The sequence below is a fragment of the Colius striatus genome, chromosome 1 (genome assembly GCF_028858725.1).
Source record: "Colius striatus isolate bColStr4 chromosome 1, bColStr4.1.hap1, whole genome shotgun sequence".
Classification (NCBI taxonomy): domain Eukaryota; kingdom Metazoa; phylum Chordata; class Aves; order Coliiformes; family Coliidae; genus Colius; species Colius striatus.
Window position 1 is genome coordinate 110304346 of NC_084759.1, and position 22286 is coordinate 110326631.

The window sequence follows — 22286 nt, forward strand, 5'->3', positions numbered from 1 at the left end:
CTCCAGGGTGGAATCATATCCAAATTGAAGGAGAATAACACGTTCCACTCATTGTTTAAAAGAATACCTAAATCTCAAGAGAAACTTCTAAACTGAGTATTTAACAAAATATCATTTCACTGTTGACATCCAAGAATAAGCTTGACAGGAGAAACCCAATTAGCATACTAATCAGGCTATGCAGAAAGGAGATTTTTAGAATTGTTATTATAAAGCAGCCACTCTAATATATGCATAACTAATGTGATAAAGAAGTATGTTAGCAAGACTGAAAAAGAGGTAAGAAGTCTTGAAATGGCAAACTCTTCTTTCCCTCAAAATGTCTGTTTCTTTTGGGATTCGTGGGGAACCAGGAGTGTGCTAAGTGGTGACACCATGAGTTAGTCCATTTAATTCCTTAATGTGCTAGCTGTTCCAATATTTCTCAAATCCAAAGGAAGCCTCTTTCATTACTTTTTTTCACTTTCAAATTATGTTTGTGTTTTATTTGGAAAGGATGAGAAACAGGGTGAGAAACCATAGAAGGGAATGATGATTGTCCCAGCACAATTGTCCATTTCCATACATGCTTTCTGTTCTGTTCTGTTTTGTTGAGGGAAAAATTAAACTGTCCATATTATACAATAAGCCACAACCAGGTATTTCTTCTGAGCTGTTACAGCTACCTTGGATTTAAAAAAGTGAATGAACTGTTTCTCTGTTCATTTCAGCATGTTGACTTAAGAGTTCCAGGTACGTCAGTGGTGCCCACTCACATAGCTTAGTCTAGTCTTTCTGAAGTTCCTTACAATATTCTCTCATTTCTTTTAATAAAATTTGGGGTTCTCTCTGTATTCACCCTCATGTTTAGGTCCTCGATGAAGAAAACAGTGCTTCAACCTGTTGGCACAGTAGTATGTTTTTTTTCTGTGTGAAAATTCTCAGATGCTTTAATAGTCTTTTTGGATAGCCTGTGTGAAAAATTACCAGCTTTTATTTTTTTTTCTTTTAAAGAAAAAAAAGAATATTTGGTCTCAGCTGCAGATGTGCATCTGCCACCAAATCAATTTCTTTTCATCTGTATCAATTTGTTATACCCTGGTTTTGCATTATAAGCTTAAATGATACATCACTTTGAAGCCCTTAGAAGCATTTTAAAAACGGATGTTTTCTTTACTCCAGCTTGCTAATGATGACTAGTTGCACAGTCTCTTTAGTTTCAAACACATGAATGACCTAGATTCCCTTAACTTTACCATTTGTTTACTATCAAGGGGCTGACATCTCCATGTGAAGGGAATATTCGATAATCTAGAGATATAAACAATCAACAGCCTGATGCTGGAGGATTTTAACTATATGCAGAACTCAAGCAAGCAGTGATTTCTAAATTGTTGCAGACAACAACATCTTGCAATAAATAGATACATAAAACTGCTTTTCAGGTGGTATATTTGTCCAGACATAAGTTATCCAGAAACTTCTCCTTCTGGATAAATCCAGAACTAAGACACATTTATGGAAGATTTGTTTTTAAAGGGAATAACAAAGGCAGCTATTGACCTTCCAAACAGTGCTTCTAGTTTCCTGTTAGTAAACATTTGGCACCCTAAGCTTTCCAAGATATATTTTGTAAAGTTCTCTAGAGGTTCATAGGTGCTCATTCCATCTTTTATGCTCCTTAGATTCATATCCTTCAACACAAGTTATTTTCACACTTATTTTGAAAAAACAATTTTAGTTCTACATTTTCTCACAAAATATTCTCCTCTCCAGAAAACCTGCAACACACTGTACTTCATTAGCTCAGACCAAGAGTATAAACTTCTAGGCTAAAGTAACTATGAAAGGCATCTGTATACATTTATCTGTCGATTTAAAAAAGAAATTTCAATGTTTTCTACTGGATAATGTTCATGATTTTTTAAGCTGCTCAATGTGTTCCTTTAATAACTTTAAACGATATGCCTTAACAGGAAGCCATCTCTTCTACATGATAGCATAGGAATGACACAATCTGGCACGATGATGAGTTCCCTCTGCAGCAGTCCCCTCTGCTTCTGTGCAGCTCACCAGATAAGTGGACACCCAAACTGTAGTTTAAAGACTTGATCAATTCAGGTGTTTTCACACAGATGCACTGGAGAAGTATCTGAAGAAGAACCAGGTTAATTTTACAGTCAAGATCCATACATGAGAAGGCATGGAAAAAGAACACTGAAAAAGGTGTCAGCTTGGGCTGAGGACTTGGAATAAAAGACAGAGGTCAAGAGCATCTAGGAACTAAAAACTGCAGATGCTACCGAAAGAAAGATCACAACTTCATGTTTAAATTGGCGGAGGACAAAATATAAAAAGCTTTGAAGATGGATTCAGTGGCCAAATCAGTCAAACAAAATATTCTTGCAGTAGTTTTAGACACCTAGCAGTGCTGGATTAGGGAGTATTTAGAGAAAATAAGTTTTTAAAGTAGAGGAATCATACAGTGTTCTGAGGCAATAGGTTTTAACCCCAAATATGATTTTACACACTATGTATTTCATATTTAGCATTTGCAGCACCTTAGTGTACCAAATTTATCATTTTGTTACAAACTTAACAATATGAAACTCTAATTGTATATGTTATACATGATATATGCTGATACGATAGACACATTCACTGTTTTCATGCTTTCTATGAAAAAATATTCCTGCCCCAGATATATGTGTGAGATAAGCAGCTTCCACACCTTGCAAATGGAGTAACTCTGACTCTGGCAGATCCTTTTCAGACTTTCACCATCTCAGAAAGCCAGACTGGACATGCACCAGCAGTATTGGTGTTTGACATGGTATAGGAAAAGGATATGAATTGCATCACTCAGATAAATCTGTAGGAAGTGCAGGGCTTGTTCATTGTTTTCATGCAACTACTCTTTTGTGACAAGAGGCTGACTTGTTTTGACAAGGAGGGTTTTTTTCACTAAGAAATTTCTTCACTGGATTTCTGCCACTCAGCTGTACTACAATGCCATTCAAATAAAACGAGCATAAATGACAAAAAGCTTATATTGATGTCATGACACCTCAGAATATATTACAAATATGTAATTTCCATTGGTGAGTCTGATTGAGATGTTTTAGATAAGTAGAAATGCAAAAAAGAAAAAAGACATACATTGCAGAATAATGTAACATATAAATTATATTTAAAACTCACATCACATATATTTTAGTTATCTTTCTATTTTTCTCCTCAACACAAGATTTTGACAGTGTGTAATTTAATGCAGTGGCAGAGTGACGAAGAAGGAGGAGAATTTGAAATGTCATATCAATGACAAAATATTCATCTTGTTGTCTCCTATCATTGTAATGATCCAGAAAAGCCCACTTTTAAAATGTAAAATTAATCCTCCAAAAATAATATAGTTAGTACACTTTCATGTCTACAGTCTTTACTTATAATAAAATCTTTGATACTCATAATGGGAGTAGATCTGTTAACATAAACACAGGATACTTATTCTTCCACTTAAAACAACAGAGGTTGGAATCTGTTCTCTGTTTCATATAAGAAAATATTGCTTCATCATTCTTGCAGGTCAGAACTCACATGTGTTAGAAAATCACCTCATCAGTGATTTTTTTTTTTACTGCAAATCAATGTTCTGCTTTTGGTTCCCTACTAACTTCCTGCTAAAGCTAAAGAGATCAGAATAACAGAGGAAAATGTGCAGGCACTCCCTTAGGTAGCTCTGGGCCTTTCAGCACTCCAACAGTGTGCATATTGAAATGCCCAGGGCTTCAAAGGCATTTCTAAATCCCACACTAGTTCCTTTCATTACATACCACTTCAAATAGGAGAACTGCTTGCCATGGTGCTGCAGCTTCTTCACTCCTGCTACTAATAATGATGCATTTATATGCACCAGAAGAGAACTAATTTCAGCAAATAAAATAAATTATATTTTTCTATAACACAAAACCAATGGAGAAAAAGAAAGAAAGAAAATTAATGATTCTGGAAAAAGTAATTGAAAAAATTGTGCCAGGTTTTGCATTGTTAGCCCATATCAATACACATGAAGCCAATGGGAATTTTGCTGCAAGTCATCCTGCTTGTATTATTGACTTACATTGCACAAGATTCTTGACTAAAATACCATAGAATCATAGAATGGTAGGGGTTGGAAGGGACCTCTAGAGATCATCTAGTCCCACCTCCCTCCTCAAAGCAGGTTCACCCAGATCAAGTTGCAGAGAAACATGTCCAGATGGGTTTTGAAAACCTCCAGAGAAGGAGACTGTATGTTACAAGCAGCTTCAAGAAATACAAGTTGCAGTTCTAACTTCCTTCTTGAGACTCCAGAAGCCAGAGTTTGCAAATGGCATACATCTTTACATTCCGCTGTTATGGGAAATCACATAGATATAGCCCACTTATCTTGCTGTTAACGCTCTTCCTGTTTTCCAGTATCTATATAGCACTTTTCACTAGTTAGATTAATTCAGTCAAAGGAAGATACCTTTGCAAATCAATTCATAAAAATACAAAATACATGAATGAACAGTGGTTACGGACTACTTTTTAGCCATCTATGGCCATACAGCTGTCAATGCTTGTTTGGGGAGTTTTATGGTATGAACAATCTGCTGAACAATCTGAAAATATTTCTCTCTGAGCTATTTTTCTGTAATTTTCTATTAAATACTTTTGCACTCACTATCCTGTCACCCAGTGACAAGAATTTAGGCCTGTTGGTATGTTTTGGAAGCCAGGAAAAGTCTGCGTGTATATTTCTAAGATCCCTTCTTGAAACCTCTGTCCCTCCCCTCCTGCAGCAACAAGCACTACAAACAGTTCTTCTGGTTTCTCACATGACGAAAGGACATTGTGCTTTGGAGAACAGAAGTTTTAGCAATCTTCATCTTGCTGCTCATACAACCCCTAATTCACATAAATTCTCCAGTGTGCTTCCAAAAAATATTCTGGTATATTTTGAGGAAAGAAAAGTGGAACTGAAAGGAGTTACGCTGTTTCCAAGATTTGTTTTCTTATTCTTGTCTCTCTGTGAGAGAAGCAAATGGAGTGCAGTAGAGGGTGAAAACAGAAGAAACAGTTTGTCACTAGTTGGAGGTTGGGTAGTGGATAAAATTATACCATAAAAATACAATAAGTAGCCCAAATCCCCCCCATCCATTATAGTTTCCAGCCATGTACCTATGAAAAAAATTGAATTTCTTCAAGTTTCTGTTTATTGGATTGGTTATATGTATTATCTCTTTATATATATTTATTAGCATTACAAATATAATATAATATGGGTAAAGAAAGTTCTGTTTTATTTCTGCTGCTTATGTTTTCATGAATATTACAAGTAGAAATAAAAAAACCCGTATCTTTATCAGCAGGATGAGATAGATAATTAGAATTGAGGAGTACACATGGAGAGGAACAGTAGCTGTGTGTTTGTAAACCAGTTCTGAAAGCTGCCACATGAACTATTTTAAGTACATCTAACTCATTTGACAGTCTTACAATATTTTTCAAATATTAACCTATAAACAGATAAATCCATGCTACGTATGGTGATAGGAGAATACGAGGTGAAGTGATTTTGCTGAGGCATCACCCAGTCCTCAGCCTGCAAGAAAAAGCTGTGGGAACCATCATGTCTGCAAAATTGTGCACAAAGAGGACTTTGCATTGTCTTCATGTTCCCCTGATCCTTAGAGGGTATTGTGACAACCTGGCCCCTTGGGATAAAAGTGATGTACCTTAAAAAAAAAAAAGAATTATGGCAATTGCACAGCATCTTCCACAGATCATTAAAACAACTGGTGTTTGCATCAAAATCTTAGTCCTGTACCATGGAACCACTCTGTAATCTCCATTCCTCATAAGGAGCACCCTTGACAGACTTAAAAAAAGTTTTAAGAGTTGACAAAATGACAAGTCAGAATAATAAACAGATCTCGAGGATTGCAGTTTTAACCATCCCATCTCAAATATTAGGTTGTATCATCCCATAAGGAAATCCCTGCACTAAAGGCAGCCTTTATCAGTATATAAGTAAATGACAGAATACAGACTAGTTTCTTTGCAAGAATAGCTAATTTGTTAATGACCAGCCACAAAATATTTGGTGGCTCAGTTTTAATTTGATTATGTTCTGGGATCAAAAAAAACCCAGAAAAAAATAAGGGAAAAAAAGGAGAACTGATTCTGGCCTAAGATTTAAATTGCCTTAAATTTGACTTAGAACCCTAAAAATTCCATCACTTTCACTTTAGCAGTGAAGCAAAGAAAAGTTTTAAAAAATCCATAATAAATAATATATTCTCTTCTGATTCAGTTTCAGAGAGATACTTTTACCCAATTAGATTAAACAAAACAATTCACCTCACTTTTTTTATAACTGAATTTTAGCATATTTTGCTTAATATAATGACATTTTACCCTTAGGTTACTCTTAACATTTGCAACATTCATACCACTCTACATCGTTTTATGAAAAGAGCAAAGGATGTTTTTGGTACAAAACTAGTCCACAGAGTCTGACTGCATCAAGGATCATTTGCCCTATTGACTTCAGGGCATGTAAAAGAATTTAAACAAAATTAAGCCTGTGTATCAGAGGCTTCAGCACTTATTCAGTATTCATGATATATAACAGGTACTTACGGGACATAAGAAACAAAGCTTATTTAATCTCTATTGTGAATTTACCCATTATCATAGGTGCATTCTATTTAGAAGCTGTAATTTTTTAATTATTCATGACTATGCCTGACTGTGATCCTCAAAAGATTGTGACATGTCATGTAATTTTAAATTTCCTTTGTGTATTTTTTTCTGTTTTACTATTTGAGCACACATTTTGCTCCTATTTCACTTTGGTCTAAATAAACTTTAAAATTCTGAACTATACAGAAGGTTTTTTATGAATATCTTGTGATTTGCTACACATGAGAAAGGCATAATTTCTTATTTCAAGAAGCAGCAGAGGCCACATACCAATACTCCTGAAGTTTTTGTAACCCACAAAAAAAGCTTTGTTTGGAATGTGTGAGTCGCTAAATCAAAAATTAAGAAAACAAAACGTCATGAGCCAGGGCTCCAACAAATAAATGATGCACTGAACCTAATATTGTGACATTTTTGTAATCTCAACAGTGACATTTCTTATTTGTCTCTGAAATTTTGTACCTTCAGGACATGAGGACACACATTCTCGAGCTACAATAAAGATGAGTCAAGCAGAAAGCTTTAGATCCACAAGTTTTTAAACAAGCATATACATGTTGAAGAAATAAGAAAAAATATGGAAACTCATTGACATACAGAGAAAACCAAAAGCATTAAAATCAAAAGCATTCATCTCCTAAAATGTAACTCCCCTGTCTCCATAGCTAGCAGTATCTTTTTTTTAACTTATTTTTTTTTGTGAAAAGAAAGAAAAAAGTATTTCAAGGGAAGGACTCAAATTTTTATAATTATGCATCACAAACAGGTCACACGAATCAGTCCAACTCTATAAGGCACCTAAACAGGCTTGTTAAATACAAATGTGTAAAATCCAGAATTAGGAAGATTATTTCCCATACATAGTATTTGGGTCAGGGTACTTTAGCAAGTTGAATTTGGTAAAGATATGCCTTCTTGCTACCTAAAACAGAGCAAAACATTATGTAGTTTAAGTATTCCCTTTATCTTCCATCTCACAAAAAAATCAAACCAATTTTGAATTCTTTCACATCCTCCCATCCAATGCTTTAATGATAGGCTAAAAAGGAGTTCAGATGTTTTTCTCCTTTCATCTTGAAACAAAGAATAACTGCATGTAGCTTATTTAAAATTGCATTCCTATGTGTATCTATCAGGTTTCTCCAGCTCTCCTTTCCCTATCTTTCTTCTTCTTTTAGTAATGAACAAAAACTTGCTTTGATTCACACCCTTGTTACAATAAATTACCACATTTTCTGTAGTCATTTTTTAAAAAGCCTGCAATAATGGTTTATATTATGTAAAAATGACCACATATGCAAAGAGATTTTGAAGAGATTTTTTGAACTTCATGGGGTCAAATGTTTGGAATTGTTTACAGTGACTATCTGAACATGGAACGAGCTATTTAGCAAAGGTTGAGAATGAAAGACTTTTATCATGTACAACACTCAGAGTGTAATCCCATTTCTACAGTTCAATCTAAACCCTAATGGACCAGCACAAAAAGAAGTTTCTCTCACTATTCATGTCATTTACTGTTCATCCATGTTTTGGTGCTGAAGGACTTCCTGCCTTCCTAATGAAAAAGTCCATATATACTTGAACTTGTGCCCTCAGAAAATGTGCCATTATGTATTGTAGGATTTATATGCTGGACATACCAGTGAAACAGCACTGAAGCCGAAAAGAGTAAACTGGAAGAGCACTTGGCTCAGCTATCCTGGAAAATGCATGTGCAATAAAAGAATCAATTTGTTAGTCACTGAGAAAGGATTAGCACTGTTCATTTAACAAGTACAACAGTTTAGATGCTAGAATCCAGAGTAGCTCAAAACGCACTAACTGGGAAAAAAAAAAAGTTACTTTTCTCATTATTGAAGTACCATAATTATAGTTGAGTTTCACTATGAATAATTGCTCCTTGATGGTTCTTGTTGAGTAATTGTGTTCAATAAGGGTCTGTCAATACAATTTGCTTTCAATTGTCAGTTTATACAATATCCAGAATAATGGGCTTACTCAGGTGCACTTGGAAATTGTAAGAAAATATTAATTTTGGGAAAAGAAAACTGATAATCATCTGCTTTGATATTCTATGGTTATGTCTCAGTATTTTGAGAAGCTCCCTGTAATTAATGTGAACATTACAATGTATGTTTGACAAATAATCATAGACAACCATGCAGTGAAAAACTGAAAATGGGATATCCTTTGTATAATGTACTTTACATGGAAGAGGAGTCCTGTCATTACCTATTCCAAAACAGCAGTGAGCAAACTTTCATGTATCACTTCTAAATATAAAAATATAAAAATAAGTGCATCCTTGTTTCTTGCAAAGTTTTTTGAGGGTCACAGGTGTGGACTGTTTTATCAAGACTAGTGTCTTTGCTTCCATTTTCCTAAAATGTAAAAGAGCTGGAAAATTAACCATTGCGGAATAAATGGTAGGAAATAACTGATGCTTCTACTTCATTAAAAAAAATCACATCAAGATACTTTCACAGAAGCTTCAGAGAGAGGCGATCTATCTGCTGACTACATGGGTAGATCAGAGGATTCACAAGCAAATCACAGCTCTGATGTTCATAGAAAGGTGTGTATGCAAAGAATAATTTTGGTGTTTTTTTCCTCCTCTCCTGCTAAAATAGTTTGAATGTTGAACAGTATGAAGGAGGCCTGGGAGATTCACTTAACAGAAACTTTTACATAGTTTCCCACATCCTGACACCCATCTCTAGTTGTTCCTGTCAGCAGAAAAACTCAGGAAAGGAGTCCAGCTTGAAATAAACAGTAGGAAAGGTATTTCCTTTCCCTTCCTTCCTTTCCAACTCAGCAAGCTTAACAATCTGGCTCAGACTCTTCAAAGAAAACAGCATGTTATATTTTTTTCTATCTGTAACTTCTGCCAGGCAATATGGGTACGCATTTACATCTTATTACACCTGGCTGAAATCAAGAGCCACCAATACACAGCAAAAGTAGTAAGCTAAGAATTTACACAAAAGAGAGGAAACAACATTGTACTTAGTTTGGAAGAGCTGGAATTTGAGGAGATAGATGTAGCACCAGCAATTTAGTTATTTGATTTTTCACAGCACGTGTGTATATGTCTGTTTGTGTGTATGTTTAATTATGAGGGAAGGGGTAAGCTTCCACAGCTCACAGCAGTGTAAGTACAATGAGTATAAAGTGGTAAGTGGCTAATAATTCTATTTAATGTATGCAAAAATATTACTTCAGAAAAAGTACTTACTGCTTATGTGACTCCATCTGTCATTATAGATCTAAATCTGCTAAGTCATGTGAATTTGAACTGCTAACTGGTGGGATATGTAGAATCTAAGTAATTTGTGACATAAAAGATAACTAAACCAATGGGAAACTATTATCTGAACAGGAGTTTGTTTTTGCAAAAAACTAGGAGATATTGGAGGCCAGTTGAAAGCTTTGCTTCTAGTGAAATAGCTGTATAGCAGCAACAGATTTCTGATGTAGCTTTAAAATCACTTACATTTAATGCAATCTATTTATGCAGAAAGATGTAATGCCCCATACCAGCAACATAAATTAATCTTCAACTTGACTACATAAGGATACCTTCTACATAAGTGAACCTCTGCACAGTGCAAAAGCAGATACCAAAGTATACAAAACTGAACATCAGTTGTCAGTGCAATGGTAAAAGAAATTCACTCTCTCCCACAATTGAGTGAAAAGTAGAAAGGAAAAAAGGAAACCAATGGCTACCTTGCACTGCCAAGCTGCTTTCCAGATACTTATGAACGGCAAGCTTTCCAGTTTAATTCTGTGTTTTACTTAAAATGTCTGTGGGGAATTTCATAGAAAAAAAAGATGTAAAAGCATTTTGTCTTTAGTAAGGAATACATTTTCTATTTTGAAGTAAATCTGCCACTTAACTTGAGTTAAAGGGTTTGGTAAATAAAAACCATCTCATTATCTTTTTCCCAATGACCTTAATAGCAGAATAATGAAGGCATTTTAAGCCTTCCATGTAGTTAAATTCACTGAATCTTACACATAAGCTATATGTGAAGCAATTACGCTATAATTCAGCAAAGTTATTAAATGCTAAGTACTTCTGTTAGGCTTATGAAAGCCACTGCCCAGTATGAGCCCAACATCTCTGATAATGGAGGTGGGATGGGGTCACTGTGCTATCAAGGCAACAATTGAGCAGGCTTGTCTTCAGTACCAGTACACAAACAGCAATCCTCTCATTTTTAGTGAGGGTAAGTCTCAGAGACAGCATCAAGACTGCAATGGGCAGTTGATTTTGCCTGTCTGTTGCTGTTGTAACTGCCAGAGGCTGCCATGATGACACAGATATAACTACTTAAATACCTCCTTGGTGCATTGTTCCCTTGGGGTTCTTTGTTCCTTGGCAAAGCAGTATTCTGAAAAAAGCTCAGGTCTTTAGTACAGTGTTTTTCAATACAAAGGAAGAAAGGGTACATCTCTTTCTGTACCAAAATGTTAAGGATCCAAGAAGGACCTGATATTTTCCACTGACTCATGCACAGTAAGAAATTAAATTCTGATTCTCTCACATCCCAGAGACTTTCTTAATTTTTTCCCCTTTTTTAAATATGTAGTAAATGTAGTAAATGTGTAGGTTTGTTTTTTGCTCCCATGTACAGCAAAGTTTGTTTTAGCAATTTAGACTCTTATCTCATGAAATGGAAATGACATCCTCTGGATCATCTCTAACAGAGAGGCAATTCAGAATTAAGATTGTGCTTAATGTAAATACAAATATGATAAAGTAAAAAAGGAAGAGTTAACTAGCAGCAGTACAAATAATATTGCTACGGTACATTTGTTAACAGCAATTTCTGACTAATACTGCAGAGTTTCATGTCACCTGGCCCCTCACATGCACTTTCTAAAAGAAACATATACTTTGGATTTTCCACAGTTCTTTGCTGGCTTTCGACTACCTGACAATTCTCACTTTCCAGAAGGTGGAAATTCTCCCCTTTCATTCTCCCCTTTGCTGTGAGGTTGCTGCTTGGCTCTTTTTTTTTTTGTTGTTGTTGTTGTTGTTGTTGTTGTTGACACAACCAAACAATAACAGATATTTTCATTTGCCAGGTTATTTGTTGCACATCCTTTAGCTACATTTTCATTTTTTTCCTGTTTTGATTATTTCACTAGTTTGAATAACAATTCTTAGTAACAGATACTTAATAGCAAGACAATATGAACCAGTTTTATGAAACAAACCACATTTAAGAGTTCTATGTCCAGAAAAGGCAATAAAAGGCAATAAAAGGTTTTACAAGCAATCAGAAAACAAGGTTCTAAGTACCTTATAAAATAAACTTGTAGGTAGTACATAGTTGAGAAGGCAGTTCACGAGTGTAATTAAACCATTTATAATCAGAGAATTACTAATACACTATACATAACACTACATTCAAAACATAATTTTATGGGGATTGCAGTATTTCCCTTCCATACAGTTGTTTGGTTACAGATATCAATCTGATTGTGACACTGACTGCCCAAATAGCCTAAAGGGCTATTAAACACTCTGAAATATCACCAGGGGAAAAAAATATGGACAGTATCTTACAAACTTGACAAAAAGCTCCTGAAGACTTATAAGCAAAGACATCAAAATTGCTGAGAAGCTTCTAGCTTCAGAAAGAAAGTAAGCAGATGATTCAAAAGAAAACTGGGAATCATTGCAGCCAACGAAATGGGGCATACAGAAGTAGAACAGTTTCTTTTGTACAGCAAATCAATAACATTATGTAATTTTCCAATTTTCTTCCTACTTTCACCATATTTCCCTCTTTAAGAAAAACTGTAAGCAACATTACAGGTAAGAGGTCCTGAAAGGATACAAGTGTGACATTAGCTGATACACAGATTAAAGTTACATAGAAATATGTAGCCTGGAAAGGAACAAAACTGAATTTTGATCCACTTTTAACTATAATTAAGATACATGTATATTTTCTTCAGTTATTAGCTTTTGTCAAAGATGGTGTTTAATGGCTCCAGAAGAGAATGGATAACATACATGGCATTTCTGTGAAAGGATGCCTCTAACCTGCCCTCTTTTCCTGTTTAAGCCCTGTATCTGATAACAGCTTGATTACCTGGCATGGCACTCTCATTCCTGGCCTACACTCAACCTTATGCCAACCCTCTGGGGTCCCTTGTGTCATCCCATCAGCTGTGCCTCTGCTGGGGACCTTGCCAGAAGCAGTGCAGAATACTGTTCTGGCAACACAAACAATGGGGTTTTCTCACTCATTTTAAATGAATTATAGTAGTTCAAATTGTGATAAAAGTTAATTTAAAAAGCGAAAGCATTTTTTCATGAGATACAAGTTGCAACTACAGAAGCGTACAAAGGATTTAAACACTATATCTATACCTAATGAAATTTTGACTTTCCAAATTTGTTTTGCCTCCATGTTTTAGTAAGGGAATATAACATTTGAGAGAAGAGTCACAGAGTCACATAAAATCTGGGATTTTATAGAGGAGGCCTTTTTAAAGTTATGTTTCCCTACTGCACCCAGGCATGTTTCATGAAGTGTATGTTGAGAGGATACCAAGCTTTCTATTCCAATATTTAAAATTATAGAATCATAGAATGGTAGGGTTGGAAAGGACCTTTAGAGATCATCTAGTCCAACCCCCCTGCAGAAGCAGGTTTACCTAGATCAGGTCACATAGGAACATGGCCAGGCGGGTCTTGAAGACCTCCAAGGAAGGAGACTCCACAACCCCTCTGAGCAGCCTGTGCCAGGGCTCCCTCACCCTCACACTGAAATAGTTTCTTCTTATTTAGGTTGGTCACTTAACTATAGATCAGTTTCCTTCACAATTTCTCCTATACACTGATTCAGGAAAGTGGTCAGTTCCTGGAAAGTAATTTATCTTTTCCATTTCCTTTCAATTTGGCTTTTTATTGGAAGGGACATCTAATCTTTCTGTCTGACCAATAACAAGTGCTGTTTCCCTAAGATGTGTGGAGAGATGGGGCAAAGGGTGAAGGGAAAAATTGATGTGGGGGAATAGGCTGGAATACCTACCAGAGGAAATGCTGGGGGGTAAAGATCCACCCCCTGACACTGGATGTGAGGCCAGGATGCTATTTAAAAATCCCGCCCTCAGGAATCTCGAAAGAGACTTCACCCCAATGGTCGGAAAGGATCCTTTCAAAGAGATAAAAATGATCATTAATCAAATGACTCGTCCTTTGGCTGATAAAAAAAGTTGACTGTTTAAAGAGAGAATAATCAGAGTTCTGTAGTTTCTACTGGAACAGATCTTCTAAAAAACAGTTAAAAATGTTTGCTTGCTTTTCAATGAAGTCATACAATACACAGCTTTAACTAGAAGGAGGTTGTTTTCTGTATACTTTGCAAATGGAGAATTTCAGTACTTCTAGGAGGAATGGAAAAAAAAGAGGCTTTTAAAGGCAAATTACATTGGATATTTATAGTGCATTCAAAATGAGTCTACCATAGAGACATTTTACAGTTTTGTATACAAATCAAAGAGAGAACAATAGAGGTGTGTTTTACACTCTATTATTTCAAAGCCACCTGAAATGCCACCTGACAAAAGTCATGTCAGCCAAGGGGAGAAAGGGAACCAAAATTTGCACCTATATTGCTGAGCTTCTATTGCAGCTCTCAATACCTGTCAATATATTGATGCAGGCAAAAAAACAAGGAGTATAGCCATGGTTCCTTTCTGCTTTGCTCTCACTAGAAACAGTACATTTTACACTTTCAATATAATAAGCTTTATTGTCATCTCATTGCCTAATTGTAGAATTTTATTTCTGGAAAAAATGATTATCTCATCTTTTAAAATAAGTACTTGTGACATATCTATTATAGTGATGATAAATAAGGACTCTTTATCATTTGATCCACCAATTCAGCTTTCAGAATTTCAGCTAGCTTGTGTTAGTGCTCAGTGAATGCCTATTTCAAAGATGGATCTGAAACGAGAGCTCTACACATCTTCCTTAAAAGCACAGCTAACTTGCAATAAATTTAGATAGACAATCAGAATAATTTCTGTATTTTTCCAAGCACACCAAGCAAGCATGCATCCAAAAATTTTGGTAATGACAAGTTCACTTTCATCATCTTGTATATATTTCATAGTAATTTTTTTAAGAGATAGAAAACATCTTACTATTTGTGTACAATAAGCAAAATAAATGGCTCTCTTACAATTTATGCAGCAGTTGGGATTTTTTTTTTATTTAACTAATGAAAATAGGGTGAGGAAAATTTAGCCTAAAAACACACAGATGTAATTGATGAACCTGAAGTAGCGTAACAGAGCTTTACATTTTCCCTTATTTTCAAGCAAGTCTTTTATTGTTTTTCCTCAATACTCTGGCCTTAAATTTATTATTAGACCTGCTGCAGTTTGTGGAAAAATAATTAATTTAATTTGTGTTCTGAAAGCAGTACTTTTATATCTGATGGCTAAATATAAGGTATAAAAGATTTCTCTCTGGCCACTCCAGAAAAGCCTTTGGTCTTCTTGTAAATGTGTTTCCAAATTCCATGGCTTTAATTTTAAAATATTTTCTGAAGTGATCATGGATAGACAGTCCAGGATGCAACATACAGAAATTCAATTTTAAAATGGAAAATTGTTCCATTACCTCCAAGATGTTTGGTACTAAAAAGCATCTTAAAACATGAAGACTAAATAATGAACATATGAAGACTTCCCAAATAAAACTTTGCTTTTCTGTTTCAAAGTATGAATTATACCAACCATATAGTATACCCACTGCAAGTTATATGCCATATGTACAGACCTTCAAAAAAGCCAAACAGTTTGAGCTGTTGACATTTTCCTACATTTAAATGGTGTTGAATGGCAAATAACTCAAGTTTCCTAGCAGCATTATAATAATTTACTTTGCTATACAAAATAGTGAAGACAAACCTAAATTCATTTCAGTTATTGTACTCAGAAATAAAAAGGAGTAGAAAATTTTAGAGCAATTAAATCTGTGAATACTTAGAGAGCTGGAATTATTTAGGTTTTGTAGGCAGCAATTAACTAAAAGAATACATATAAATAATGTTTTTCTCTCACCCTTAAAAGGCAGGATTCAGTTGCTTAAGAGTAAATGTTTTGTGTCATTTGAGATGCTCTAGACAATCTGAGACTTTCACATTTGAGTGTCAGACTCGACAAAGTTCCACACTTTGAAAGTGGCAGCAAGAGGCAAAACAGCAGTTGGGTATCTAAGTGTAAATGCCTAGTGTTGTTTTATGCAACTGTATCCCATCTAAATAGTCTACTATTACCTCAAGCACGTCTCTGATTAAGTGTAATACAGAGTTTCAAGAACAAGACCTCATTTAGTCCCTTCTAGAAGACCAAAAACAGCTTCCGAAAAGGATGAAGGAGGTAACATTCAACTCTAATCAGTATCCATCAACATAAAAATGCAGACAAATGACAGATTTCATTCATGTTAAAACATGCATGGTCCTAAATTAAAATACAGAACATACTCCAAAATGAACTAATGAGGGATTTTGGTATTAATGCCTGCACGATGTGAATAGGGTTTGAGACTCTATTATATGACTGTATATGTGGAAGTTAATTGAGACTCTATTATATGACTGTATATGTGGAAGTTAATTATGATTGCAGGTAACTGGAAAAGCAAATTATTTCTTGTATGTCTCATCAATCAAGGACAGAGGTTTTTGAAGAGCTTTGGGCATTTACAGTAATTTAGAAGCCTACTCAAATTTTGACTTGTTTGTATAAACATTCATGAAATATTTGAAAGAAAATCTCCACAAAAAATTGTTTTCAAGAGAGAAAGGCAGAAAATTCTGTTAACACAACAAAGAAGAGAAATGGGAGCAAGATATTAAAAAGAAATTGCTCGAAACTCTCCCCAGCTCTGAGGCAGACCCACTTCTGGGGCTGAGCCAATTAGATGTCTCCACAATCACTTTTTAAGAAGAAGAGGGAAGAAAAACAACTTTACAGGAGCCATCTTTACAGCCCCTTCCCCTTTACCAGAAATGGCTTTCATGTCAAACCATGACACTTAGCTAAAGAAGTCCACATAAAATATGCTTACTGCTCTATATCTTGCTGCTTTATGCTCTAAATTTCAAAAACAATACGAGTTTTTTAGAGGTGTATGCTAACAGTAGAAATCTTAATGCTTAACTTAAACAATCTCTTTAAAGCAATCACATTGAACACTTTCAAGGTGCTAGGATATTATTTCTTAGTTAACTGACTTTCTTGAGGAATGCCATTCTGACAGCGCACATCATACAGAGACTACTGCTTTACACTCATTCGATTGTTATATGTAAAAACACTCAGTTTTGCAGTGGGTGCAGTTACAATAATGAGAGGAGTTTTTAGTCAAGGCCTTACTGGTTCTAAATTGGGAAAAGGAGACATAAATGATTCCTCAGTGCCCTGAAATACAGCTGTAATTTAACAGCTTACAAGCATAGATTTATTGAGAAAAAAACCCAACCTCTCCCACCTCCATAGCTATACACTGCAAACATTAAGCCACCTTAACATGGGAAACTACATTAGTTACAGATATTAGTTCAAAAAGTGCAGTGAAACAGTAAAAATATATGGCAATACTCTGAATAGCTAACAGTACATGAAGTATGCACCATTTTTTGAGTCCTGTGATACTAGTTTATAACTCAGTGTAAATGCTTCTGTTTTACAATTATTACAGCTAAGTGCCTGTGCTCAGAGGTAGTGGAGGAGTGCTGAATCAATTAGCCCACCTTCCATCTTTATCTCTTGTTCCAGGGGGAATATCATTCCACAAATTGCAGAATTTGATAGGGAAATTACTGCTAGAGTATCTTAAACTGACGTGGTTTTAGTAGCATATTATCACACAGAACAGAAGGGCAAGAGTAGATAGCTGGGTAAAGGAAATACATATGCTTAGTTCAGCTTCAGAGCACATGGATTAATTCACACATATTTATTAGCACTTGCATCATGACAGCATAGCCAGCCAGAAGGAACAGCCACTTCTCCCCACACCAAAGGCACTAGGTCTAGGGGCAATGTAACTGTGGTGAAAAGTACTTGATCTGCAAAGGAGAGAAAGTTCTACCACATTGCTCGACAATAGTACAGAGCAGATGGATGGATGGAAAGAACAGCACCAACCATGCCTGGTGCAATACTGGTGGAATAAATGGACCAGAGTGAAACACACAATACATATTCTGTTTGAATGGGGGATGTTGGGCCGTTGTGAGCTATAATAAAATGAATTTAAATGGAATCAATCAACTTTCTCAGACTCTCAGGGATTAAGCAAGCTGAGAAATGTTTACCAGACCCATTAGTCTGGCTGCTGACACTTTGTAGAAGCTTCCAGCAGAAGACTCTCAGCATTTTCCACAGAAATCGAATACAGATTTATTCTGTTAATGACAGTACATACCCACTCACATCTGAGTGCAAATATTTCCACCAGTTTTGCTCCCATATGCAGTTAAGTGTTAGCACAGTGCCAGCTGTCCTCAGGGGTTGTCATGGTTTGACATGACAGCCTTTTCTGGTAAGGGGGAAAGGGCTGTAAAGATGGCTCCTGTAAGAAGTTGCTCACAACTCTCCCCAGCTCTGAGCCAGACCCACTTATGGGACTGAGCCAATTAGATGCCTCCACGATCACTTTTTAAGAAGAAGCTGGAAGAGGAGGTTTCTTCCTCCTTCTTCTTCCTGTTTCTTTCATATTCTGCCCCTTCTTCTGGCTGGTGGTGGTGCAAGGAGTAGGAACAGTGAGAGAAACAACCATGCGGACTCCAAGGTTAGTGATGAAAGAGAGGAGGAGGTGTGCTGGAGCAGAGACTCCCCTGCATTCTATGGAGACAACTGGTGAGGCTGAGATTTATTTTCATTTCTTTAAAGACCCTGCATCAGCGGTAGAGACTCATTTTGATAATGATCTCATATCAGGGGCAGAGACTCATTTTGCTAAAGCTGGCCCTGGACCAGGGGCAGAGATTCACTTCATTAAAGGCCCCAAGCCAGGGACAGTGACTATGGCCAGAGGAGGCTGTGTCCTGTAGGGGGGACCCAATCACTTCACTACAGACCCCGAGCCAGGGGCAGTGATTTTCTTCTTTAAAACTATGGCCGGAAGAGGCCATGTCCCGAGGAAGGGAGCCTTTATCACTATGGCTGGAGCAGGCTGTGACCCAAGGAAGGGACCCAATATCCACAGCTGTAACTGTGAGGAGGAACCCACAACAAAGCAGCTCATTAAACTTATGCCCAGAAGAGGCTTTGTCCTGAGAGAGGGACCCTATAAATTGCAGAAACTGCAACCGTGGCAAAGAATCCACGCCAGAGAGATTTACCAAGGACTGCACCCTATGTGAGGGACCCTGTATCGGCAGAAGCTGCAGCTATTGGGAGCAACCCACACCAGAGAAGTTCGTTAAGGACTGTGTTCCGGGGGAGGAACCCCATGTTGGAGCAGGGGAAGAATGCCAGGAGTCATCTTCATCTGAGAAGACAGAAGCGGCAAAGCCCATCTGTGAGAGACTGACCACATGCCCCATTCCCTGCCCCTCTGAGCCGTTGAGGGGAAAGGAGATAGAGATATGGGGAGCAGTGAGCTGGGCCTGGGAAGAAAGGAGGGATGGGGGAGGGAGATCTTAAAGTGCTGGTTGTAATTTTCTCATCATCCTACTCCCTTTTTGCTTTTATTCCGTTCTGTTTCTTGTAGAATAAACTTTCCTACTTTCCTCTCTAAGTCGAGTACCAGAGTCTGTTTTGCCCAGAACCGTAATTGGCAGCGAGCCCTCCCTGCCCTTGTCTCAATCCACAACAACTTTGCTTATCTTTTTACTCCCATTTTGGTGGGGCCTCTGCCATCCTAACGAGGGTGGGGGTGAATGGGGGCACTGAGCGAGAGACTTGTCATGGTGCTGCTGTGCTAGCTGGGCCAAACCGTGACAGAGGTCCACATCCAACCCTTTCTTCCTTGACAGCTGCTGGCTTCTTTGCCCCACTAGCGTCAGAAGTACTTCAGCTGATGCCATGACAGTCTCTGGGTCCACAAGACTCACTGGGTAGCATCTGAAGCTGCTAAACTGTACAATTGAAGGCAGGCAAGTCCATCAGCTTGTTCTGTTTGTGCCAGGGTCCCTAAGCCTTGCTGGGAGTAAAGTTATCACTTTCTTTTTCTTTTTTTTCTTTTTCCTCACTAGAGCAATACTGCTTGTGAGACTTTAGTGCAGCTTGTGGAGATTTGCTTTTCAAAAGAACATTTCTGGAGTCTCTGCATTGTGTCTAACGACCTGACTGAAGCAGATTGTTAGAAAGCCTACTGAAAATGCAGACTGCTCTTCAGACCAGTTACTTGTTGTTTTTGTTTTCTTATTTATTACATTTTTAACTAATCCAATACTTTCTGCAGGTGGAATTAACCATTTCAGGTGCTGTGTATTTTTGGGCATCTAACAGCTTGAAATTGAAAGGGAACTCTTTGGCTGCTTAATTCAATACACGATAAGGACCAAATTTGAGAGAGGTCGTGATTACTTGCAGTTACTTCTTTTTACTAGTATCATCTCTTTATCAGTACCATCAAAAGAAGACTTTAGATTGCTGTTCTTTACTCATAGGTTTTGTTCAGAATTTAGAAAAAAGGAAAAATGCACAGTAAATGTATTTAATGTAAAAAAATCCACTGATATCTGTTTCCATACAGTCAGTTGTCTTGATGCTTTTCATACAGGGATTGTAAAATATAGTTAAGAGAAATTTCTTAGGAACTCTGTAAAAGAACTTTTTTGGGAACTGTGTCAAAAGGCTTTTGTACTGCATAGAATGAGCTTTTACGTTCAGTTTAGAAGGAAACAACTGCATGACTCCAGGATAATTTCACCCTTAACAGCACTCTCCTGAAGTCAGGACTATAACATTTAGCAATGAAATACTAGGGGATGGAATGCAGAGACTTTTTCTGCTTCTGATTAGGGGAATTATCCAATGTTATCACTCAGTGTTTGGGAGAAGGCTGGCTTCTGTTACAAGTACCTTCCATTTTAAAATAAAATCTGTTTTTTTGTTGTTGCTACTGTTTCCTCAGGGAAGCTAGAAGATGAGTTAGAGCATTTTTTCCAAAAAAAAATGTAATATATACGTTATGGAAAGTACTGAAAACCAATTGACTTTTCTCTCACATGAATTTATTGATTTATCCTTCCTAGGCCACCAGGATTTACACCTTACTTCATAATCTTTTATGAGGGGACATATGGAAGTTTTTCATGAGGAATGGTTTTATAAAACTTTGAAAATAGATTACAATTTGTAGAACGTTCAAAAGAGTTGACTTGGAATGGGAAAAAAAAAAGATCAGAAGCAGGGCTGAATGAATTTGTTGGATCATATTTTCAGTACATTTAGAAGTAAATGTTTTAAATTTTAAAATGTTTTGAATACATTATTTTGAGACTTGAATATGCTTTTGTAATTTATTTTAGGGCTTTTTGATACATGCAAGCAAAGGTGATATAGAGTGGTATGTATGAATATACACCCATATCTTATATGTCTTAGGAAAACTTAATTTTTAAGATCATCAAACAATATATTGATATACATATCATAAAATACTACAGTACAGTTAGAAGTAACAAAAATGAGTGTGTATAACCCTATTGAAATCACAGAATCACAGAATGGTTGCAGTTGGAAGTCATTGCTGGAGGTAATCCAGTCCAGCCAGACCATGGGAAAATGTCCATCACCTTGCAAATAACACAGTGAAAACTGAGAGCTAAAGTCTGCTCTTGGGTATCTAAACAAGTGGAACCAAAATGTGCATGAAATGCATTTTGCTGTGCACAGAGAAATTTGTACTCTAATATTCAGCAGCAATTCTTCAAAGGGTAGTCCAATTTTGTTTCCTCAGATTCCATTTTGAGTAAATGACATTTACTCATCCCAGAACACCCACAAATAATTCTGTCATTCCTGAATGCACTTTCAGAAATTCATAAGTCATTAACTGCCTTTATCTGAAAAATTTTAAAGCTTTTTAATCTCATTGTTGCAAAAGATAGAGCTTGGAATCTTAACCCCTTCAGATAATGAATTTTCATAATTTCAAATACAAAGCTGTGCCTAAACATTGGAGAGGAATCTGTGTTGGGGAATAGTCACTTAAGCAAGGTCTCTATTACAAAACCTAGATGTTTCTGTTAGTGTTTAAAATATTGTGAGGCATCACTTTTATCCTAGGATGTGGAATGTGTATATACTGTCTCCTTGATGTGCCCATGGAAATAAAAATTGTATGTCCGGTTTGGAAGGGAGCTGCAATGAGCTTCAGTCACATTCTCAGACTGTGATGCAGCTGCCCACACATCTGGAATCCGGAATTCCTTTTGTCTGCCTCTGAGTAATTATGTTAGTTCAATAGGTTTCAGTGCCTCACTTGAAAAGATTACCCAGATTTAATTTTATTTCTGTCAGAATAGTCTCTCAAAGAAGGACGGTCCCAAAATACAAAATGAACATACTCT

At 36.5% G+C, this 22286-nt stretch overlaps 1 protein-coding gene across 1 annotated transcript in view; it reads right to left on the reverse strand.

Annotated features, from left to right (window-relative positions):
- EPHA6 (EPH receptor A6) overlaps nucleotides 1-22286 on the reverse strand; it is a 497763-nt gene that overhangs the window by 64301 nt on the left and 411176 nt on the right. The window contains exon 13 of the mRNA XM_062003218.1: nucleotides 13770-13892. Within this exon, the coding sequence (XP_061859202.1) occupies nucleotides 13770-13892 (123 nt within the window). The remainder of the gene's footprint in view (nucleotides 1-13769; nucleotides 13893-22286) is intronic.